General features: G+C 44.0%; 1 protein-coding gene across 3 annotated transcripts; it reads left to right on the top strand.

Moving 5' to 3' along the window:
• Positions 1-68: 68 nt before the first annotated feature.
• Positions 69-24,432, top strand: LOC109868948 (DDB1- and CUL4-associated factor 1). 3 transcript variants are annotated; one of them, XM_020458722.2, is made up of 26 exons: positions 69-396; positions 870-1,004; positions 1,238-1,370; positions 1,581-1,657; positions 1,776-1,849; positions 1,942-2,055; positions 2,162-2,299; positions 2,493-3,143; positions 3,319-3,420; positions 8,074-8,232; positions 8,363-8,542; positions 8,728-8,937; positions 9,132-9,301; positions 10,083-10,210; positions 10,318-10,553; positions 10,730-11,796; positions 12,172-12,370; positions 12,460-12,542; positions 13,343-13,427; positions 13,524-13,757; positions 13,972-14,065; positions 21,053-21,157; positions 21,505-21,578; positions 21,720-21,812; positions 21,979-22,234; positions 22,631-24,432. In XM_020458722.2, the coding sequence occupies exons 3-26, from the start codon at positions 1,246-1,248 to the stop codon at positions 22,687-22,689; spliced, it is 4,713 nt and encodes a 1,570-aa protein (XP_020314311.1). In that variant the 5' UTR covers positions 69-396; positions 870-1,004; positions 1,238-1,245; the 3' UTR covers positions 22,690-24,432. The 3 variants fall into 3 exon arrangements, with proteins under 3 accessions (XP_020314311.1, XP_020314310.1, XP_020314313.1); XM_020458721.2 differs by lacking the exon at positions 870-1,004; XM_020458724.2 differs by lacking the exon at positions 870-1,004 and having other exon boundaries at positions 70-396; positions 22,634-24,432.
• Positions 24,433-25,538: the final 1,106 nt, after the last annotated feature.

A 25,538-nucleotide genomic window follows, 5' to 3' on the forward strand; every position in this document is an offset into this window, starting at 1 on the left:
GCCACAAAGGCATAAACCCCGCCTCTTTTTCTTTTTTTGTACAATTTCTCTTCTTAAAATCTGACTTTAAACCTAAACTTAACCACACTACAAACCTTATGTATAACCCTTAAATTAAATTAAGACCAAAAAGCAACAAAAGAAAGTATGTATTTTTACGATATATCCCATTTTGACTTTGTGGCTGTGGTAACTCGTGACAACCGTGTAGAACGTGTTCGCCATAATAAACCCCGAACAAGGCTGTGCTAAAACAAGTGATAAGGTGCTGTGCGAAGCTGCAGTTTGTATTGTTTTTAACAATACAGGTCTAGCTAGCAAGTGTATGTCGGGATTTTAAAAAGTATTTTTTTGTGGAAGGAATAAGAAAAGCGAGGGAAAATTGAGAATATCAAGGTACGCATTCGCATAACATGCTAATAATGTGTTCGCTAGCTAGCTAGCTACATAGCGTTAGTTAGCCAACAATGCTGTCTCGCACATTAATAACTGTCTACTCTGGGCGGTCTTGTAGCTAGCTCGTGTGCACAATCAATGCAAACAGCAGTTTCTGAACACTGAACTAAGTGTAACTTCGCTTAAACAGATTTTCCAACGTTGTAACTCTATATAGCGAATATCCGTAGCTAGCTATCTAGCTGGTACATTTAGCTAAACGGGGTATTTCACACCTGCAGAGTTTATCTAAGAAATAAGTTAGCTATCGACGTACCGATGACGGTGTTGCTTGTCATCCTGTACAGTAGCTAGCTAACGTTTAGCTATATATTCCGGAGACAGTAACGGTAGCAAGCTGACGTTAGAAATAGGCTAACTAGTAGCTACTACACAGTAACGTTAGATAGCTAATGCTATTGGATGGTTTCTAGCATCATGACCAAATCACCTGTTGACCGTTGGAGTCTCTAGGGACCTATGCAGCTGTCTGACTGGATCTGTTCTGAACTGAAGCCCAAATAAAGGTCCCCTTTGAGTCACTGGTTGCAACTGGAGAGGAAGTCGTGGTTTGTGTGCATAGATCGATCATGCATTAAATATATTTTATTTCAGGAGTAGGCCAAATAATTAAGCTAGTGTTAGTGACTATCACTATCCGTCAGTTGCCTGTCATTGTAAATGTTGATACGGGCTAGATTGATTTTCCTACCACTTTTCTGTGAACATTCAATGCTTCCATCTTGCTTGCACCAATCCAGTGTTTTGCACATTCTTTCATCATGTGTTTTCTGTGTATTAGGCCATACCATGGCGTCGGCATCTGCCAGCGTGGATTCCAAGGCAGAGCTGACCGCTCTGCTGGAGCATTGGTTGGAGAAGTGGGAGGGGGAGCAGCAGGCTAGCACACCAGACCTGGTTAACATCCTCACCAAGTGAGTGCCTGTGTAATAAAGGAGGATCATATTTTGTAACACCAGTGGATATTATGGGACGTTTCAACAACAACAACAAAAATGCACTTACTTTATTCAGATCACATTACTTGAAGGGATGGATGGATGTTTGTTTGTTTTAAAGCCTCTGGACATTTAGGAATATGTTGTCTATTTTGAATATATCATGGGTTTTTATTTTCCTCTCAGGATCTCAGAGCTGGTGGAGAGGGAGACTGAAGAATATCACAAAGCTGATCCTGATCCTTTTGATGACAGGCACCCTGGTAAGATGTTTTATTTCTGCTGTGTGTAGTCATAGCTATATAATTAACTCTAGCTAGCAAAAGTGATAGTTGTTGACATTTTGTACATTTTTAATTCTCCCCACCTTTTGTCACTTAGGGAGAGCTGATCCAGAATGCGTCTTGGGTCATCTGCTTAAGATCCTGTTCAAAGATGATGACTTCATGAATGCGGTAAGAATGGAAAACAATTATACTTATTTAGTATTATTTGTAAATTGATGATCTGGTGAGTGCATGTTATTTCAACTCCTGTCTTTTCCCAGCTGGTGAATAGCTATGTGATGACCAGCAGAGAGCTCACCCTTAACACGGCAGCCTGTCGCTTGCTGCAGAACATCATGCCTGGGTTGGAGACCGCTGTGGTCTTTCAGGAGAAGGTATGCTACAACCTGCTTCTGTGGAGATGCACTTAAACATGTTTATAGATTTAGTTAGCTAGAATATGCAACCTATTCAATAATCATAATGTTGTGTTTGTGACAGGAGGGCATAGTGGAGAGGCTGTTTAAATGGGCCCAGGAGGCTGAGCAACCCCTGATGATCTATGCTACGGGCCTGCTGGCTGGAGCCATGGAGAACCAGGACATCGCTGCCAACTACAGGGAGGAGAACTCAGTCCTGGTCAGTGCCCAAACCCTATTATGAGGTGTTTTTATTAAGCCTCTGAGAAGGTTTAACAACATGAACATAAGATCTTGTATAAATACTGCAATGTGGGTTCAATTTAATTTGACCTTGTGTTGCCACATGTGGGCGCCATGGTGTCCATCCGTATCTCTGAATGACGCTAGATGCATCTCTCTCGCTCTCTCAGGTGCCTCTAATGCTGCAGCGGCTACGTGAGCTGCAGGCCAAGGACACTGAGAACAGGAAGGAGTTTAAACGGCCCAGTCCCAGGAAGGCCCTGGGGGAACCTCTCCTTCCTCTGGATGAGGAGACTGTTGATGGAGGCTTCGAGGACACCCCGTTCTCCTCTGGGAATAACGGCACAGAGAGGGTGGAGAAGGGACCAGAGGAGGACCGAGAGGAGAACCCCTTCCCCCCAGGGAATAACAGAACAGAGAAGGGACCAGAGGAGGACATAGAGGATAGCCCCTTCCCCAGCAATGAGTCTGACAACTCTTCCCACAAGATCAGCAGCTGCACCAGCTCGTCCATTAAAGGCCTGATGAAACCTGTGTCTGCCCCGCAGTCTCTGTCCCACCGGGACTTCCCAGATGGCAGGGCGGAGGGCAGCAGTCACCTCAAGAGGAGGGCGGAGAGAGAGAATGGACGGAAGGTGAAACAGAAGCTGAACTTCTCCCTGCCGGAGCCGGAGAGGAACTTCAGCGAGCTGTCCAACAGCAGCTGGTCTGAGATGAGCCCCTGGGTGATTGGGAACAACTATCACCTTTACCCTCTGACCCCGGAGATGGAGCAGAGGCTCATCCTACAGTACCTCACCCCTCTGGGGGAGTACCAGGAGGTTAGTGTCTGCTACATAAACCTACCAGCAGATGTCAGTCTTGTCAAACTCTATTATAAGAGCTAGTACTGTACTCGTTGAAGACATTATGCCATAAATCACTGTAGATTGCTAGACAGACGAGTAGTACTCTGCATAAATGTTTCATTTCTCTGTATTATTTTCTGTCTTTCAGCTGTTGGCTGTCTTCATGCAGATGGGAGCCTGTGAGCTGCTCATCCATTACATGGACCTGAAGCAGACCAACGATGTACAGCTCACCTTTGAGGCTCTCAAGGTAACCTTACTACAACTAGGGCTGTTGCGGTGAACGTATTACGGGCGGTCACGAGTCAGGAAGGCAGCCGATTTCCACGTGACCGTTTAGTCACGCTAATTAGGCTTCTCCAAGCTCAGATGCTGCTGGTCATTAGTAGCCTACCAAACTTGCTAACTGCCTGGTATTCGGCACTATATTGTCCCTCTAATCACTGAAAATCGAATCAAACACTTCATGAGAGCCCATGGGCTAATGTTGCACAACATTTCTATAGGGTATGCAATTGAATGAGAAAAGAGGAGGATCACATCCGCTTTCTATAGGCTAGGCCAACTATATGTATTTCTCAACATTCCTAATATTAAGCACATTGCTCAACCATACAACAGGAGTATAGCCTTAGCTGGCTGGCATGAAAATGAATCACTGGAAAAGCATCCTCCATTCTCTATTTAAGTGCATAGATAACATGTTGTTTTTCGTCTGCCCATTTTTCGAGACAGTTGCATGATAATGGTCCATTCTAAATCAAAATAAATTTCACTCACACAGTACCAGTCAAAAGTTTGGACACACCTACTCATTCCAGGGTTTTTCTTTATCTTTTACTAATTTTACATTATAGAATAATAGTGAAGACATCAAAACTATGAAATAACACATGAAATCATGAAGTAGCCAAAAGTGTTAAACAAATCAAAATATATTTGAGATTCTTCAAAGTAGCCACCCTTTGCCTTGACAGCTTTGCACTCTCTTGGCATTCTCTCAACCAGCTTCATGAGGTAGTCACCTGGAATGCATTTCAATTAACCGGTGTGCCTTGTTAATTTGTGGAATTTCAGTTGTGTTGTGACATGGTAGGGGTGGTATACAGAAGATAGCCCTATTTGGTAAAGGAACAAGTTCTTAATATGGCAAGAACTACTCAAATAAGCAAAATGAAAGTCCATCATTACTTTAAGACATGAAGGCCAGTCAGTCTGGAAAATTGTGCAATCACAAAAGCCTTCAAGCGCTATGATAAAACTGGCTCTCAGGACTGCCACAGGAAAGGAAGACCCAGAGTTACCTTTGCTGCAGAGGATATGTTCATTAGAGTTAACTGCACCTCAGATTGCAGCCCAAATAAATGCTTCACAGAGTTCAAATAACAGACATATCTCAACATCAACTTTTCAGAGGAGACTGCGGGAAATCAGGCCTTCATGGTCTAATTGCTACAAAGAAACCACTACTAATGGGCACCAATAAGAAGAAGAGACTTGCTTGGGCCAAGAAACACGAGCAATGGACTTTAGACCATTGGAAATCTGTCCTTTGGTCTGATGAGTCCAAATTTGAGATTTTTGGTTCCAACCGCTGTGCCTTTGTGGCCTCCACAATCACCTCAACCAAATTGAGATGGTTTGGGATGAATTGGACAGCATAGTGAAGGATAAGCAGACAACAAGTGCTCAGCATATGTGGGTACTCCTTCAACACATTTGGAAAAGCATTACAGGTGAAGCTGGTTGAGAGAATGCCAAGAGTGTGCAAAGCTGTCATCAAGGCAAAAGGTGACTACTTTGAATTATCTCAAATATGTAAAACATATTTTGATTTATGTTTTTTTTGGCTACTACATGATTCCATGTTTTCATAGTTTTGATGTCTTCTATTATTTTACAATGTAAAAATAAAGAAAAACCCTTGAATGAATAGGTGTCTACAAACTTTTGACTGATTTTGGATATTTTTTAGTATATGTAAAGGCATGAAGAAATCATGAATAGTCTGATGGGTTGTGAATGTATATATTATCACTTGTGAATGATGCCCAGCATAAGAAACAGCCTTTTTTTTGGCGACTTTTTCGAATCACATAGTCGCACACCTCATGTAACCTAGCCCATTTTTAAACATTGATGCTAGTGGTTGTTTTAATTTGGGATCTATTGCGTCCCACAACTGTCACAGACTTTGGAATATTTATTTCTCGCACACAATAGAACAGGTCGACTTTTGTGCTATGTGGGATAGATTGCTTTTGCTGTTTGTTATGCCTACTCATCTTGTTGGCTGACGAAAAGTACATGTCGACCGTTCCTTTAAATCTTCAATATGCACCTCAGAATTGGAGAAGGACATTGGCAGGCGTGTCCAGGATGTGTCGGTCTTCGCTTGTAGTCTGAGAAAGACCCGATCACGGGATGGAGAGTGCGCAGCTCTCAGGGAGAAGGCATGGATTTTTTTAGGGTGAATTACAGCCAGAAAGGGAATGCCACCATGAAATTCGAGGCATTATCAAGTTCTTGTCAAATTGTAAATGAGAGACTAATGAATATTGTACAGCCTGTACAAAAAAAAACAAAGCAGAGCGAATGCCTTTTCAAGCAACTTTTTTCAAATCCTCATTAGTTGCATCATGCAGCCTTAAAATCAATTAAAAATCAAAACATATAGCCCAATGTTTGTAGAACTAAAGTTAGATTAATAACTGTAAACTACGCAGAAAGGAGTACTTATTTATTTGTTAACCGCTCAACACAGAACAGCTGCATGTGCGCACACATTGTTTGGGGAAATATTTCTGTTTTATTCAGCTTTGTTCAATTGTGTTCTTCATACTATAAAATAATGCCATGGAATTCTAAGCAAATCTTGTCTGCTAAATGAGCTAGTTTAGCCCACAGGCATTTGGCATAGCCAGATCACGACCTAGCATAAGGACAACTCAGAGTATGCTATTCTGTTCTTCTGAAATAGACTACATTTTCTTCATATCATGTTTCTTTAGACCTGTCTAAAATAAATAAATAATTTATTTTGAAGATGTAGGCTGTATTACATGGATTTATTAGGCTTTCTAAAATGTAGATGTACAGTTGAAGTCAGAAGTTTACATACACTTAGGTTGGAGTCATTAAAACTCGTTATTCAACCACTCCACAAATTTCTTGTTAACAAACTATAGTTTTGGCAAGTTGGTTAGGACATCTACTTGGTGCATGACACAAGTAATTTTTCCAACAATTGTTTACAGACCGATTATTTCACTTATAATTCACTGCATCACAATTCCAGTGGGTCAGAAGGTTTACATGCACTAAGTTGACTGTGTCCTTTAAACAGCTTGGGAAATTCCAGAAAATGGTGTCATGGCTTCAGAACCTTCTGATAGGCTAATTGACATCATTTGAGTCAATTGGAGGTCTACCTGTGGATGTATTTCATGGCCTACCTTCAAACTCAGCGCCTCTTTGCTTGGCGTCATGGTATAATCAAAATAAATCAGCCAAGACCTCAGGAAAAAAAATGTCGGCCTCCACAAGTCTGGTTCATCCTTGGGAGCAATGTCCAAACGCCTGAAAGTACCACGTTCATCTGTACAAACAGTAGTATGCAAGTATAAATACCATGGGACCACACTGCCGTCATACCGCTCAGGAAGGAGACGCCTTCTGTCTCCTAGAGATGAACGTACTTTGGTGCAAAAAGTGCAGAACAACAGAAAATAACCTTGTGAAGATGCTGGAGGAAACGGGTACAAAAGTATCTTTATCCACAGTAAAACGAGTCCTATATCAACATAACCAGAAAGGCTGCTCAGCAAGGAAGAACAGCTCCAAAACCACCATTAAAAAAAGCCAGACAACGGTTTGCAAATGCACATGGGGACAAAGATCGTACTTTTGAGAGAGATGTCCTCTGGTCTGATGAAACAAAAATATAAGCTTTTGGCCATAATGACCATTGTTATGCTTGGAGGAAAAAGAAGGAGCCTTGCAAGCCGAAGAACACCATTCCAACCGTGACGCACAGGGGTGGCAGCATCATGTTGTGGGGGTGATTTGCTGCTGGAGGGACTGGTACACTTCACAAAATAGATGGCATCATGAGTTAGGAAATATATTGAAGCAACATCTCAAGCCATCAGTCAGGAAGTTTAAAACTTGGTCGCAAATGGGTCTTCCAAATGGACAATGACCCCAAGCATACTTCCAAAGTTGTGGCAAAATGGCTTAAGGACAACAAAGTCATGGCATTGGTATGGCCATCACAAAGCCCTGACCTCAATCCTATAGGAAATTTGTGGGTAGGACTGAAAAAGCGTGTGCGAGCAAGGAGGCCTACAAACCTGACTCAGTTACACCAGCTCTGTCAGGAGGACTGGGCCAAAATTCACCCAACTTATTGTGGGAAGCTTGTGGAAGGCTACCCAAGTTTGACCCAAGTTAAACAATTTAAAGACGATGCTACCAAATACTAATTGAGTGTATGCAAACTTTTGACCCACTGGGAATGTGATGAAATAAATAAAAGCTTAAATAAATCCTCAGCTATTATTCTGACATTTCACATTCTTAAAATAAAGTGGAGATCCTAACTGACCCAAGACAGGGAATTTTTACTAGGATTAAATGTCAGGAGTTGTGAAACGTGAGTTTTTAAATGTATTTGGCTAACGTGTATGTAAACTTCCAACTTCAACTGTAGATGTGTGGAAGCCAGGAGATGCTGAATGTTTGTTAATTAACTGTCAATTACCGTGTTATTTGCTTGACAGTCACTGGCTGATGAAATTTAGTGACTCCCACAGCCCTAGCAGTAACTGACTTAGAATGCGTCTCAATTGTTTAAAGAAGTGCATCCAAGCTTTATCCTAGGATTCCCGTTCTCTACCTGTAGTACCTGGCCTCCCTGCTCCTGCATAAGAAGTTTGCAGCCCAGTTTGTGGCCCATGGAGGAGTTCAGAAGCTTCTGGAGATCCCCAAGCCTTCCATGGCCGCCACAGGGGTGTCTCTGTGCCTCTACTACCTGGCCTACAACCAGGATGCCATGGAGAGGGTAGGGGACCAACACACACACACAGACCACAGGAACAGTTGATCTTTATGGTGTAACACAGATTTACATTAAAGTCAATTTAAGTCCATACAAATTGTGTGTTCACTTCATGTGTTTCTGTTCCCCTTAGGTGTGTATGCTGCCTCACTCCATCCTGTCTGACGTGGTGAGCTACACTCTGTGGCTGTTGGAGTGTTCCCACGCCTCGGGCTGCTGCCACGCCACCATGTTCTTCTCCATTTCCTTCTCCTACCGAGCCGTGCTGGAGCTCTTCGATAGGCAGGACGGCCTCCGACGCCTCGTCAACCTGGTAGGAGGGCCTGTCTGGTTTATTCTTGCTTCTGTTTCCTCTAGCTGTCACTAGGACAGGGTTTTCTAATATTTGTAAAAAATACTGTTTTGGTATTTCTGTCTCTCGATCAGTTCTTTGAACATGCTCACTGTTGCAGTGTGTATTACACTGCTGCTTATTGTGTATAATTCTACTGTCTCCAGATAAGTACGCTGGAGATCTTAAACCCTGAAGACCAGGCGGCCCTGCTGAGTGATGACCAGATCTTCTCCAGCAGGCAGACAGCCAAGCACACCTGCATGGCCCTGCGCAGGTTCTTCGAGGCCCATCTGGCCATCAAGGTGGAGCAGGTCAAGCAATCCCTGCAGCGGACTGAGGGGGGCGCTCCCATTCACCCTCAGCCCTACTACAAGGTAGGCGGAACAGGCCGTCCCATCTGAGTTGGGAGATTGAAGTGATTGTTTGCTCTAAATTGCCAATTTCTTTCTATAGGGATTTATAAAGTTCCCTTTCTGAATTGACCCCAACCCCCTGGAACCCATCATCACAGATATACCTTGGTGATGTTTTTCCTTCAGAGGTGCCTCATTGTCCTTCTGTTCCCCAGGCGTGCAGCTACACTCATGAGCAGGTGGTGGAGATGATGGAGTTCCTGATCGAGTACGGCCCAGTCAGATTGTACTGGGAGCCAGCTGAGGTTTTCCACAAGCTGTCCTGTGTTCAGCTGCTGCTGCAGCTCATCTCCATTGCTTGTGACTGGAGGACCTACTATGGCAGGTAAGGACAGAAAAGAAATGCAACCTTTCTTCTCTATTGCAAGTACAGATTCCCTTGTGGGAAGTTGGCAGATCGGCTGTGCCGACTTCAGATGACTGCCAAGACGCTTGTTGGGGGTTGTAGAGCAAAACGGAGAACATCATCGTGTTCGTGAGAGTCTCATCTTTCCATAAACATAATAGTTTTGTAGGCCAAACTGTTCGGATGCTACAAATGTTTTGGTGAGAATATAATAATTAGCTAATATTGTATTTAATTTGCCTTAGTGGCAATATGTATCTTTTTGGGCGACCTAACCGAAGGTATAGATCTCATTCTACTTGAAAGCAAGTCTAAGAAGCGGTAGATCTGTTCATGTGCACTATTTCCATGCTTCCCTTTTTTCTTTTTTTTCTTTCGGTTTTATACCAGTTTCAAACAGCTGAAATAATATTTATGGTTATGGAAAATGTATTTCAGTGGTTTAGACGGTACGATGATTCTCTACACTACACTAGCTTATTTTGTCACATAAACTGAAATTAGACTAACTGTTATAGTTTTAGCAACCAGGAAATGTCAGAGTGATTTCTGCATAGTGCAACTTCAATATTGCTGGACCCCAGGAAGAGTAGCTGCTGCAAAACTAACCAGTGCCTTATGGGTATCCATAATTAAAATACTCTGCTCTATATTCAAATACATCTCTATTCATTATGGAGAACACTTGTTTATCTTTTCACAATATAAGTGAATACCCAAGTAATACTGTGTGACTGTTTCCCTCCGTGTTGTCCCCTAGGAGTGACACAGTGCGTTATGCCCTGGACATACTGAGCATCTTGACGGTGATCCCGAAGACCCAGCTGCTGATGGCTGAGTCTGTGGCTGTGCCAGATGGGGAGGGGGGTAATGCAGTCTCCACCGTGGGTACGTTACCTGTCCTGCCATGGCGTTCTATTGACACCTCCTTATCTATCCAGCAGACCAGGACTGTTTGCTTTGGGGTTTAATCTTAATGTTCAGTTGTTCCTCAGGTATGAGTGTAGTCCTGTTGGTGGCGGAGGGAGAGGTGTTTGTGAACGACGCCGAGATCCAGAAGTCTGCTCTGCAGGTGGTCATCAACTGTGTGTGTGCTCCGGACAAACGCATGTCCAGCATCGGCAAGTTCATCTCGGGCACACCTCGTAGACGCCTGCCCCAGACTACCAAGAGCAGCGAGAGCGTGCTCAGCAAGATGTGGAACGTGGTTCAGTCTAACAACGGCATCAAGGTGAGAGAAGATTCACTTCGGAACTGTCTATTGATAGATATTACGCTGGTATGTTGTTGGGCGCTACTGGTCTCTGATTTGTCTATTCATTAATGGTTTGGGTTACTTTTATGATTTCTCAATACTGTTATTATGCACTCGTAACCATAGCTAGTTCTTCTGCCATCTCCCTGTAGGTGCTCCTGTCCCTGCTGACGGTGAAGATGCCCATCACAGATGCGGATCAAATCCGGGCCCTGGCCTGTAAGGCCCTGGTGGGTCTGTCCCGCTCCAGCTCAGTCAGACAGATTATCAGCAAGCTGCCTCTCTTCAGCAGCGGACACATCCAGCAGCTTATGAAGGAGCCTGTGCTCCAAGACAAACGCAGCGAACATGTCAAATTCTGCAAGTTTGCGGCAGAGCTCATCAAGCGAGTGTCTGGTAAACCCCTCATGATAGGGACGGATGTGTCCCTGGCCTGGCTGCAGAGGGCTAATGTGGTGGCCCAGTCCAGGATCTCCTTCCCTGAGAAGGAGCTACTGCTGTTGATCCGGAACCACCTGGTGGCCAAAGGCCTGCATGACACGGCCACCACACTCACCAAGGAGGCCGACCTCCCCATGGCCATCCTCCCCCACCCATCTTCCTCAGCTTTACTTCCTGTCGTTGTTCCCCCTCCTCCTGCCTCTCCTGCCCCTGCCCTCCCCCGGACCCCTCGGCTGGCCAATGGGGTTGCAGCGCGGTTGGCGAGCCACGGCTCTCATCCGTCCATGCCGTTGTCAGTTCAGCCCCGTCCCTCGACATCGCAACTCCTCGCACTCCCTCCGGCCGCCACTCCCCTGTTGACCACTCACCAAAGCAACGGCTCTCCCCTAATTGGTCGGATCGTGTTCACGCGAGAGCGCCCGTCGCCATGCCCCGTGCCTGCCAGCTGTAAGAAGCCGCGGGTGCTGAGGCAGAAGTCAGATTATGGTGCCTTCAGCCAGAGTCCAGCCATGAAGAAACAGCTGGACAGACACCTGCCCTCTCCCCCCGCCCTGGACAGCATTATCACAGAGTACCTGAGGGAGCAGCACGCACGCTGCAAGAACCCTGTCACCACCTGCCCCCCTTTCTCCCTTTTCACCCCCCACCAGTGCCCCGAACCCAAGCAGAGGCGCCAGGCCCCAACCAACTTCACCTCCCGAAACACACGCAGGGTCGTCTACCCCAAGTATGGAGGGGTGGACGGGGGCTGCTTCGACAGACATCTCATCTTTAGCAGGTATGTTTGGTTCCTAATACACTGGGGACTCAAAGTCCTTTTAATTGGGTTTTTAGATGGACTTCTCTGGGTAACATGTTCCCCTTTCCCCCCAGGTTTCTCTGGGTAACATGTTCCCCTTTCCCCCCAGGTTTCTCTGGGTAACATGTTCCCCTTTCCCCCCAGGTTTCTCTGGGTAACATGTTCCCCTTTCCCCCCAGGTTTCTCTGGGTAACATGTTCCCCTTTCCCCCCAGGTTTCTCTGGGTAACATGTTCCCCTTTCCCCCCAGGTTTCTCTGGGTAACATGTTCCCCTTTCCCCCCAGGTTTCTCTGGGTAACATGTTCCCCTTTCCCCCCAGGTTTCTCTGGGTAACATGTTCCCCTTTCCCCCCAGGTTTCGTCCCATGTCTGTGTTCAGGGAGGCAGATGAGGATGAGAGTGGGTTCATGTGTTGTGCCTTCTCTGCCCGTGAGCGGTTCCTGATGCTGGGGACGTGTACGGGCCAGCTCAAACTCTACAATGTGTTCACAGGCCAGGAGGAGGCGAGCTACAGCTGCCACAGCTCTGCCATCACACACCTAGAGCCATCACGGGTCAGTGGGGACATTTTAAAAATCTACATGTCTTGTGGATATCTAATACATTAGTTTTTTTGTGAAACTTTTGTCTTTTTTGTCAACAGGATGGCTCTCTGTTGTTGACGTCGGCGTCATGGAGTTATCCTCTGTCTGCACTGTGGGGCATGAAGTCAGTGTTCATCATGAAGTAAGTGTGACACAGGAGACTGACCTTGTCAGATCAATACAGTTGGTTATTTCTTCAAATGGGGATGACTTCTTTACTCATTCCATTTCTATGGTTAATTCTATTGGTTGTGTGTTTATGGTGCTCCCTGCCCAATGGTCCAGCTGCTCAGTGCCAGCAGAGCATGGAACTGCTGAAAGAGACTGACACATTCGTTAAACACACTAACTGAACTGCCTTAGTCCTGGGAATTGCCAGGGACCTTGCAATACAATACTATCACAATACTTAGGTGTTTTTCGATATGTATTGTGACTCTCACTATTCAATACTGTAATTTTTATTGTGATTGATGTTTGGAACACTGCTCACTATATGTCTACTGCAGAGAGACGAGAGAACATGAGGAAATTAGTTATGATCAATCATGGAAATAAAATAACTGAAAACACGTCTCACTATTTAAAAAGATGGCGAACAAGCTATAGGATGAAAAATACCGGAGGGTTAGCGCAGGTACAGCTCTCTAGCACTAGCTAACAAATTACAAATAAAAAATTATACTTGGAGTCAAAGTATCAATATAATATCGTCCAAAATAGTGTTGCAATATGTTACTTTCTATTTTTTATCCCCATCACTTAGGGCTGGAATGTTCACTTCATACAATACACAGTGTAGTGGGGCCTCCTTCTGCCCTCAGTTTAACCAAAGCAACATTGGTGCATCATTACTTAACCTAAATGGGTTATTCTATATGGCCTGAAGTCAGAGGTTGTAAGGAATATTTTCTATTTATCTCTATTTATTCTTCTTTCCAGGCATTCCTTCTTAGATGATCATTATGTGGAGTTCAGCAAACTCTCACAAGACCGAGTTATTGGCACAAAGGAACACATAGCCCACGTAAGTTTTCTTTATAAACATCTAAAGGTTAAACTGAATGACCGGGTACACAAGCTTTGTTTTTTTTGTCCTGATCACCTGATCTTTGGGTCTCAGATCTATGACATCCAGACGGGGCAGAAAACCCTGACCCTCAACTACCCGGACCTGGCCAATAACTACAAGAGGAACTGTGCGACCTTTAACCCCACTGACGACCTGGTGCTGAACGACGGTGTACTGTGGGACGTGCGCTCGGCTCGTGCCATCCACAAGTTTGACAAGTTCAACATGAACATCAGTGGAGTGTTCCACCCCAATGGCCTGGAGGTCATCGTCAACACTGAGATTGTATCCCACTCAGACTGTACAATAGTTATAGTCATATTTGTAGAGTTAATTGGCGGTACTGAGCCTGCATCCGTTTGTCTGATAAGTGATCTAATGTCAAGATGGGACTGTCCCATGCCATCTGTTGAGTACATCCCAATCCCAGAGGTATTAGGTTGAGTAGTCAATATGCTATATTGATAATGTGAGTGTGATTCCTTAATGGTTGTGTCAGTGGGACCTGCGGACTTTTCACCTCCTCCATACAGTGCCAGCTCTGGACCAGTGTAGGATCGTCTTCAACAACAACGGCACGGTCATCTACGGAGGTAAGGACTATGGGAAATGAAGTAGTGTGAGGTGGTAGCAAGGCTGGTCAAATTCCACCTTATGGTGAAGAGCTAAGACTTTTAGATGTGTGTTGAAAGGTGAATGCTTGTGGGGTTGTGTTTTCACGACATGTGAAAGGTGCATGTAGATGTGTGTGTTTGATGCCACACGGCCCTGCTGAACCATATGGCCGGAAGGCTGTGCCCTGAGCGAGCAGAGGAGTCTAACCAGCTGGTTCACATCTACAGCCACTGGGAGGCCATGATAGATCCACCCACATCAAATGTATTTATATAGCCCTTCGTACATCAGCTGATATCTCAAAGTGCTGTACAGAAACCCATTCTAAAACCCCAAACAGCAAGCAATGCAGGTCTTGAACCACGTTGGCTAAGAAAAACTCCCTAGAAAGGCCAAAACCTATGAAGAAACCTAGAGAGGAACCAGGCTATGAGGGGTGGCCAGTCTTCTTCTGGCTGTGCCGGGTGGAGATTATAACAGAACATGGCCAAGATGTTCAAATGTTCATAAAAGACCAGCATGGTCAAATAATAGGTCTGGGACAGGTAGAACATCAGGTGAACAGGTCAGGATTCCATAGCCACAAGCAGAACAGTTGAAAATGAAGCAGCAGCACGGCCAGGTGGACTGGGGACAAGCAAGGAGTCATCATGCCAGGTAGTCCTGTAGGCATGGTCCGAGGGCTCAGGTCCTCTGAGAGAGAAAGAGAATTAGAGAGAGCATACTTAAATTCACACAGGACACCAGATAAGACAGGAGAAGTACTCCAGATATAACAAACTGACATTAGCCCCCCGACACAAACTACTGCAGCATAAATACTGGAGGCTGAGACAGGAGGGCTGTTTGCTTAGAAATTCTAGGGACAATTAGGAGGCCTGCATCTTGTGACCATAGCGTACATGTAGGTATGTATGGCAGGACCAAATCTGAGAGATAGGTAGGAGCAAGCCCATTAATGCTTTGTAGGTTAGCAGTAAAACCTTGAAATCAGCCCTTGCCTTGACAGGAAGCCAGTGTAGGGAGGCTAGCACTGGAGTAATATGATACAATTTTGGGGTTCTAGTCAGGATTCTAGCAGCAGTATTTAGCACTAACTGAAGTTTACACATCCACACCATTCTAACAGCTCAGTAGACCGAGACACTGTGAGGCCATGATGGATCCACCCACAGCAGTGGCACTCTAGCAGCAGTACCACTCTTATCATGAACTCAGCAAAAAAATGTCCCTTTTTCAGGGCCATGTCTTTCAAATATAATTCGTAAAAATCCAAATAACTTCATTGTAAAGGGTTTAAAAACTGTTTCCCATGCTTGTTCAATGAACCATAAACAATTAATGAACATGCACTAACAGCTTACAGATGGTAGGCAATTTAGGTCACAATTACAAAAACTTAGGGCACTAAAGAAGCCTTTCTATTGACTCCAAAAGTAAGATGCACCAAAAGAAAGATGCCCAGGGTCCCTGCTCATCTGCGTGAACGTGCCTTAGGCAGACTGCAAGGAGGCATGAGGACTGCAGATGTGGACAGGGCAACAAATTGCAATGTCCGTACTGAGAGACACCTGAGACAGGACGGACAGCTGATCTTCCTCGCAGTGGCAGACTACGTGTAACAACACCTGCACAGGTTCGGTACATCTGAACATCACACCTGCGTGACAGGTACAGGGTGGCAACAACAACTGTCCGAGCTACATCAGGAACGCAATAGGATGAAAGATGCTGGACTGAGGGCTTGTCGGCCTGTTGTAAGGCAGGTTCTCACCAGACCCCCCCCCCCCCCCGGCAAAAACGTTGCCTATGGGCATAAACCCAGCGTTGCTAGACCAAACAGGACTGGCAAAAGTGCTCTTCACTGCCAAGTCACGGTCTTGTCTCTCCAGGGGTGATTGTCGGATTCTATTTTATCGTCGAAGGAATGAGCGTTACACCGAGGCCTGTACTCTGGAGCTGGATCGATTTGGAGGTGGAGGGTCTGTCATGGTCTGGGGCGGTGTGTCACCGCGTCATTGGACTTAGCCTGCAATGACAACAAGCTATCCCAACGCTGTGCGTTACAGGGAAGACATCCTCCTTCCTCGTGGTACCCTTCTTGCAGGCTCATCCTGACATTACCCTTCAGCATGACAATGCCACCAGCCATACTGCTCTTTCTGTGCGTGATTTCCTGCAAGTCAGGAATGTCAGTGTTCTGCTATGGCCAGCGAAGACCCCGGATCTCAATCCCATTGAGCACGTCTGAGACCTGTTGGATCGGAGGGTGAGGGCTAGGGCCATTTCCCCCCCAGAAATGTCCAGGAACTTGCCGGTGCCTTGGTGGAAGAGTGGTGTAACATCTCACTGCAAGAACTGGCGAATCTGGTGCAGTCCATGAGGAGGAGATACACTGCAGTACCTAATGCAGCTGGTGGCCACACCAGATACTGACAGTTACTTTTGATTTTGACCACCCCCTTATCTAGGGTCACATTATTCCATTTATGTTAGTCATATGTCTGTGGAACTTGTTCAGTTTATGTCTGTTGTTGAATCTTGTTATGTTCATACAAATATTTACACATGTTAAGTTTGCTGAAAATGAACGCAGTTGACAGTGAGAGGACGTTTCTGTTTTCGCTGAGTTTACTATCGATCTATTCATCCACCCACACTTCTGTTCAGCCAGTATGTGTGCGGTTATTTTGCCATGATGAATCCTCACATTACAGGTACCTGAATTTAACCTTGCCATCCATTTTCAAGGAGGATTTTTCATTTCTTTCATTGGAATTCCAGTTCACTTGACTCAATAGAAATGGAATTGACCCCAATCCTGTTACCCAAAGCCTTGTGGATACCATGAAGGCTCTGCACACCCACACCACACTGATTTAGTAGCCAAAATAATGGGTCAATGTCTATCGATCTGGCCATCTCATCTGGCCACCCATTTTCCCTTCTAAATAAAAAATTGAATCAAACTTTGTCACATGCACCGAATTCAACAGTGTAGACCTTACCGTGAAATGCTTACTTACAAGCCCTTAACCAACAGGTGTAGACCTTACCGTGAAATGCTTACTTACAAGCCCTTAAACAACAGGTGTAGACCTTACCGTGAAATGCTTCCTTACAAGCCCTTAAACAACAGGTGTAGACCTTACCGTGAAATGCTTCCTTACAAGCCCTTAAACAACAGGTGTAGACCTTACCGTGAAATGCTTACTTACAAGCCCTTAAACAACAGTGTAGACCTTACCGTGAAATGCTTACTTACAAGCCCTTAACCAACAGGTGTAGACCTTACCGTGAAATGCTTACTTACAAGCCCTTAAACAACAGGTGTAGACCTTACCGTGAAATGCTTACTTACAAGCCCTTAAACAACAGGTGTAGACCTTACCGTGAAATGCTTACTTACAAGCCCTTAAACAACAGGTGTAGACCTTACCGTGAAATGCTTACTTACAAGCCCTTAAACAACAGTGTAGACCTTACCGTGAAATGCTTACTTACAAGCCCTTAAACAACAGGTGTAGACCTTACCGTGAAATGCTTCCTTACAAGCCCTTAAACAACAGGTGTAGACCTTACCGTGAAATGCTTACTTACAAGCCCTTAAACAACAGGTGTAGACCTTACCGTGAAATGCTTACTTACAAGCCCTTAAACAACAGGTGTAGACCTTACCGTGAAATGCTTACTTACAAGCCCTTAAACAACAGTGTAGACCTTACCGTGAAATGCTTACTTACAAGCCCTTAAACAACAGGTGTAGACCTTACCGTGAAATGCTTACTTACAAGCCCTTAAACAACAGTGTAGACCTTACCGTGAAATGCTTACTTACAAGCCCTTAACCAACAGGTGTAGACCTTACCGTGAAATGCTTCCTTACAAGCCCTTAAACAACAGTGTAGACCTTACCGTGAAATGCTTACTTACAAGCCCTTAAACAACAGTGTAGACCTTACCGTGAAATGCTTCCTTACAAGCCCTTAAACAACAGTGTAGACCTTACCGTGAAATGCTTCCTTACAAGCCCTTAAACAACAGTGTAGACCTTACCGTGAAATGCTTACTTACAAGCCCTTAAACAACAGTGTAGACCTTACCGTGAAATGCTTACTTACAAGCCCTTAAACAACAGGTGTAGACCTTACCGTGAAATGCTTACTTACAAGCCCTTAAACAACAGTGTAGACCTTACCGTGAAATGCTTCCTTACAAGCCCTTAAACAACAGGTGTAGACCTTACCGTGAAATGCTTACTTACAAGCCCTTAAACAACAGGTGTAGACCTTACCGTGAAATGCTTACTTACAAGCCCTTAACCAACAGGTGTAGACCTTACCGTGAAATGCTTACTTACAAGCCCTTAAACAACAGGTGTAGACCTTACCGTGAAATGCTTCCTTACAAGCCCTTAACCAACAGGTGTAGACCTTACCGTGAAATGCTTCCTTACAAGCCCTTAACCAACAGGTGTAGACCTTACCGTGAAATGCTTACTTACAAGCCCTTAAACAACAGGTGTAGACCTTACCGTGAAATGCTTACTTACAAGCCCTTAAACAACAGGTGTAGACCTTACCGTGAAATGCTTACTTACAAGCCCTTAAACAACAGGTGTAGACCTTACCGTGAAATGCTTACTTACAAGCCCTTAAACAACAGTGTAGACCTTACCGTGAAATGCTTACTTACAAGCCCTTAAACAACAGGTGTAGACCTTACCGTGAAATGCTTACTTACAAGCCCTTAAACAACAGTGTAGACCTTACCGTGAAATGCTTCCTTACAAGCCCTTAAACAACAGTGTAGACCTTACCGTGAAATGCTTCCTTACAAGCCCTTAAACAACAGTGTAGACCTTACCGTGAAATGCTTACTTACAAGCCCTTAAACAACAGGTGTAGACCTTACCGTGAAATGCTTACTTACAAGCCCTTAAACAACAGGTGTAGACCTTACCGTGAAATGCTTACTTACAAGCCCTTAAACAACAGTGTAGACCTTACCGTGAAATGCTTCCTTACAAGCCCTTAAACAACAGGTGTAGACCTTACCGTGAAATGCTTACTTACAAGCCCTTAAACAACAGGTGTAGACCTTACCGTGAAATGCTTACTTACAAGCCCTTAACCAACAGGTGTAGACCTTACCGTGAAATGCTTACTTACAAGCCCTTAAACAACAGGTGTAGACCTTACCGTGAAATGCTTCCTTACAAGCCCTTAACCAACAGGTGTAGACCTTACCGTGAAATGCTTCCTTACAAGCCCTTAACCAACAGGTGTAGACCTTACCGTGAAATGCTTACTTACAAGCCCTTAAACAACAGGTGTAGACCTTACCGTGAAATGCTTACTTACAAGCCCTTAAACAACAGGTGTAGACCTTACCGTGAAATGCTTACTTACAAGCCCTTAAACAACAGGTGTAGACCTTACCGTGAAATGCTTACTTACAAGCCCTTAAACAACAGTGTAGACCTTACCGTGAAATGCTTACTTACAAGCCCTTAAACAACAGGTGTAGACCTTACCGTGAAATGCTTACTTACAAGCCCTTAAACAACAGGTGTAGACCTTACCGTGAAATGCTTACTTACAAGCCCTTAAACAACAGGTGTAGACCTTACCGTGAAATGCTTACTTACAAGCCCTTAAACAACAGGTGTAGACCTTACCGTGAAATGCTTACTTACAAGCCCTTAAACAACAGGTGTAGACCTTACCGTGAAATGCTTACTTACAAGCCCTTAAACAACAGGTGTAGACCTTACCGTGAAATGCTTACTTACAAGCCCTTAAACAACAGGTGTAGACCTTACCGTGAAATGCTTACTTACAAGCCCTTAAACAACAGTGTAGACCTTACCGTGAAATGCTTACTTACAAGCCCTTAAACAACAGTGTAGACCTTACCGTGAAATGCTTACTTACAAGCCCTTAAACAACAGGTGTAGACCTTACCGTGAAATGCTTACTTACAAGCCCTTAAACAACAGTGTAGACCTTACCGTGAAATGCTTACTTACAAGCCCTTAAACAACAGTGTAGTTCAAGAAGAGTTTTAAAAAAAGTTTTTTTTACAAAAAATATAAAAAATTTATAATAAACGTTACACAATAACATAAGAATAACAAGGCTATATACAGGAGTTACCGAGTCAGTGCTAGGGGTTACAGGTTAGTTGAGGTAATTTGTACATGGAGGTAGGGGTGAAGCGACTATAGATAATAGCAGCGAGCAGCCACAGTGTACAAACAAATGGGGTTAATGTAATGGTCTGGTGGCCATTTTTATTAATTGTTCAGCAGTCTTATGGCTTGTGGGTAGAAGCTGTTAAGGAGCCTTTTGGTCCTAGACTTGGCGTTCCAGTACCGCTTGGCGTGCGGTAGCAGAGAAACAGTCTTACTTGGGTGACTGGAGTTGCTGACAATTTTATAAGCTTTTCTCTGACACCGCCTATTATATAGGTCCTGGATTGCAGAAAGCTTGGCCTCAGTGATGTACTGGGTCGTACGCACTACCCTCTGTAACGCCTTAACGGTCAGATCCCGAGCAGTTGCCATACCAGGCGGTGATGCAACCGGTCAGGATGCTCTCTGGTACAGCTGTAGAACTTTTTGTGGATCTGGGGGCCCATGCCAAATCTTTTCACTCTCCTGAGGGGTGAAAGGTTTTGTCGTGCCCTCTTCACGACTGTCTTGGTGTGTTTGGACCATGATAGTTGGTTGGTGATGTGGACACCAAGGAACTTAACTCGCGACCCGCTCCACTTGGCCCGCCTTTTCCTGTAGTCTATGATCAGCTCCTTTGTACTGATGCAACTGTTACCCTTTGCCTGTAAAAAATAATTGTATCCATCCATACACCTCTCTTGCTTTTTCTCTGTATATGAAGCACAACTATGTATGTGTTCCAGTTGTGGTGTGTAGAGAACCTAACCCTGCTGGGTTGTTTTTGCAGCGATGCTCCAGGCAGATGATGATGATGACATTATGGAGATGCAGACGAAGACTCCCTTTGGCTCCTCCTTCAGGACGTTCAACGCCACCGACTACAAACCCATTGGTGAGATGGCTCTAAGACCCACACCATCACCAGAGTTTCAAGCCGTTGCATTTATCAGGAATTGACTATCCAGTTTTATACTGTACGACCCTAAACAACCCAGCCATGAGTCACTTGTAACAATTCCTGACCCACCAACTGGGAAGCAATAATCTTGGATGTATTTGGTGTCTATAGCATCTTGCTGTGGAAGTCGATATAATTCATTTTGTTCCGTAAGCGAATAGACTCCATCCAAACAACTTGTTTCTGTATTAACTACTTTAGCTATGGTCAAGTTTTAACTATTGTGACTATTTATTTATTACATGACAATGAAATATACCCCCCTCTCTTTCCCCCCCCAGCCACCATTGACGTGAAGAGGAATATCTTTGACCTCTGCACAGACACCAAGGACTGCTACCTGGCTGTGATTGAGGTAGGTCTTTTGTCATCTGTAATATAACTCAATAAATCTGAACGGGCTTGAATCCAATGTTACACACTGGTAGAATAGTTTTGGGAGACTGCCTCTGACACAACAGTTGTATGTTTCTGACTGCTGCGGTCTCCCATCCAGAACCAGGACTCGGTCAACACAGACACGGTGTGCAGACTGTACGAGGTGGGACGCCAGAGACTGGCTGAAGAGGAGGAGGATGAAGATGATCAGGTAAAGAGAGACAACAAACCCGCTTCCTTCAAAAAGCACAGCTCTATTATGTTGGTAGATAATTAATCAAATCACCAATCACTGACAGAACAACCTAAATATAGAGATGTAAGATCTGTGAAGCATGTTCCTTACATGGCTGTTCTGGAACACTTGTCCCTATCAGGAGGATGACGATCAAGATGATGACGACGACGATGATGATGACTCTGATGATGACATGGACACGGACCCTCTGATCGCTGAGCTGGATAACGAAAACGGGGAGGATGAGGAAGACGAGGAAGACGGGAACAATGAATTATCTCTCTCCGACGATGAGGTGTCTCGCCTGCTGGAGGGGGATGGAGAGGAGGAGGATGATGATGATGATGATGACTCTGATGACGATGAGGAAGATGGGGACCTTGCCCTGGATAACAGTGAGTAACAGTTGTCAGTTTGTCCTTCAGACATTCACTGATAGGTACAGCATGGGATGCAGGACAGGCAAGGTTGAAGTTGTTGGAAACAGTAAACTTAAACGTGTTGTCATAAGGGCTAGGCTACTTTACACTTTTTAGTAATGACGTAGCCATTTATATGATTATTTTTGAAAAGCTGTTACTCTGCTGCTGTGTGAGGACACTTCCACTTGAGGGATTGACAGAATGAAAGGAAAGGGGGAAAAAAGATGGACCCTCACACTGTCTGGGGAAGACATGTCGTTTCTGCTTTCTGTCATTTTTCTACCACCACAGCAGTGACTTGTACAGTATTCTGTCCCATTTATCCCCCAGATCTCTAAATGTATATTTGCTGTCTTTCTGTCAACCCAGCAGACAGCTCTGATAACTCTGACCTTGAGGATGACATCATCCTGTCCCTGAATGAGTGAGGAGCCGTCGGTGTCTGGGACAGAAACTAGGACGACGCGTCCAGACTCCCGGAGAGAGCGCTCCATGTGGATGAACCGTCATAAACAACTGAGACAAGACTATAAGGTACAGTTAGATAAGAGAGAGTTGGGCAGCAAGAAGGATGGGATTTGGGAAGTGAACTGAGAGCGCCAACAGAGCATTGCCAGTTTGGAATTCTGTTCAATGCCCCCCACCACCCAGGAGCAAGTCATCCTGGGAGAAGCTGATGGAAGGAGTCAGTGAAGAGCCAGAAGAGAGATCCACCTTTCAAAATGTTTCTACAGAAATTGAATTAGTGAGAAAAAAAATAGAAGATTTGTATATGATATAGTTTTATATTACACTGTGGGCTTGATGAGTGGAAAACGATATTTGTACAGACACGACAACAACTGAGGTTATAATTTTTTCATTTTGATTTCATTAAAGCTCTTTCAAAAGTTTACCCTTTGATATGGACTATCCTTTATTTTTTAGAATACTGAATGGCCACTGCTATTTGTAGAATTTTTTTTTTAGATTGGGAAACTGAAGGGCTGTTTTAGATGGGGAAACTGAAGGGCTGTTTTAGATGGGGAAACTGAAGGGCTGTTTTAGATGGGGAAACTGAAGGGCTGTTTTAGATGGGGAAACTGAAGGGCTGTTTTAGATGGGGAAACTGAAGGGCTGTTTTAGATGGGGAAACTGAATGAAGCTACTTCTGACTGTGGATTGGTAAGGCAGTGTTGGCTGACTCAAACATCCTGTTCTATACTGCATCAATTCCCACGTGGCCTGCTGAAGACTAAGGTGCTGCATGAGGCTTCCACTCTAACACAGTCTATGTGGAGCTAAAGCAGCCATATCCTCAGGTTCATCTCCACTGCACCTTCTACTATACAAACTTGACCAACGACCAAGACGCCACACACAATAGTGCTATCAATGACCAACACCACTGGATTTCACAGCAACAGATCAAACATGGTGCTCTTGATAAATGCTGAAAACTGGTATTTTGTTTAGGAACTTCACACATTAGTGAGTGTAAAATGTGGACTACAAATATTGTCAGCACACAATTGATGTAGTTGTATGTCTACAAAATGAGGCCTTCAAGGATGTCTGTCTTTTTCCAAGTATGAATTTGGCTTTGGTTGACATTTTGAATGGTGCTGGATCTCAACCTTGGGTTTTTGCTGCCCACACACAGGTTAGTTTAAGGGAATACATACTTTACATTTGAATTGCATGCAAACATGTTAGGATTTGTTTTGCGTTCATTAGTGGACATTGCTTGTTCAGTTTTTAGTAAGCTACAACCTGTTTACCTTTCATTTTACTCTCATGGAACAACACCAACAGAACTTGACCTGGATTGGAGAATGTTTGCCTACTGTCAATGATGCAGACAGTGTATTTTGACTGAAATGGGCTTGTTTGGATCATCTTTCTGAACGTTGTATGTTGGGTGGCTTTAGAAGCTATTCCTGATAAGTATTAAATTGTGGATAGCTCTATTATTCAGTTGCAACTTCTTTATTAAGACACTCTATTCAAATGTAGATGTGGTCTTGCCTATTGCCAATACATCATGTTTTCTTTACCTAGTTTGATTACATTCTTTACCTTCTGCCTCTTCTCATTTCTTCAAGGAGGCACTCTTGTAAAGATCCATAAAAACATGTTCTGTACAGTATGTATCTAAAAGTATTTTTACTATAAATAAAATGAAAGGTTGAGCTCTGTTGTCTTTAAGCCTATTCATTGTTGGAAAACTCAACCATTGACATTAAGAGACTAACTCCCTGGCCTGAACATTGAATATGACATATGCATCATACACCCAACAGCTATTATTCAGTCGCTGTGATGGAAGAGTTTGCTCACATTTCTGCCTACATAGAGCCAGGGGTTATCGGCCAGAACATAAAACAAAGAGAATATGGAAATAGCATGTGGAGGAGATGTAGTCATTAGTTGTACCCCAATATTAGGGTTGGTCCACCAAGTGATGTTTGAGAAATCTGACACTATTTTTTATTTTGTTTATATTAATTTAAAAAAAAAAATTTTTTAAAGACTTAAGTGCCAAATAAAGTATAAAGTAACGGGGTTGCTTTTACACTGATTTAACTATTCCGATGTTCAATGTTTCTTTTGAAAAATAATAATTCAGTTAATGTAACAGGATTGACCTTAAAATGAAGGACAGTTGTAAATGAATCACTAATCACATTACATAAATTGACTGTCGAAGCAACAAAATAACTTGGACTTTACATTAATGGTCAAACGTTTAAATTAAGTAGGTTGAAATCTTCCTTGAAGTGACACGGGGTTGACGGAGGGAAATGTCAAAATGCAGTATTTTGGCACTTTAGCAATGCTTTATTCATATACAGTGAGGGGAAAAAAGTATTTGATCCCCTGCTGATTTTGTACGTTTGCCCACTGACAAAGAAATGATCCGTCTATAATTTTAATGGTAGGTTTATTTGAACAGTGAGAGACAGAATAACAACAAAATAATCCACAAAAAAACATGTCTAAAATGTTATCAATTGATTTGCATTTTAATGAGGGAAATAAGTATTTGACCCCCTCTGCAAAACATGACTTAGTACTTGGTGGCAAAACCCTTGTTGGCAATCAGAGGTCAGACGTTTCTTGTAGTTGGCCACCAGGTTTGCACACATCTCAGGAGGGATTTTGTCCCACTCCTCTTTGCAGATCTTCTCCAAGTCATTAAGGTTTCGAGGCTGACGTTTGGCAACTCGAACCTTCAGCTCCCTCCACAGATGTTCTATGGGATTAAGGTCTGGAGACTGACATTTTTGACGTGTTT

This window comes from Oncorhynchus kisutch, linkage group LG24 (genome assembly GCF_002021735.2).
Source record: "Oncorhynchus kisutch isolate 150728-3 linkage group LG24, Okis_V2, whole genome shotgun sequence".
NCBI classification, from domain to species: domain Eukaryota; kingdom Metazoa; phylum Chordata; class Actinopteri; order Salmoniformes; family Salmonidae; genus Oncorhynchus; species Oncorhynchus kisutch.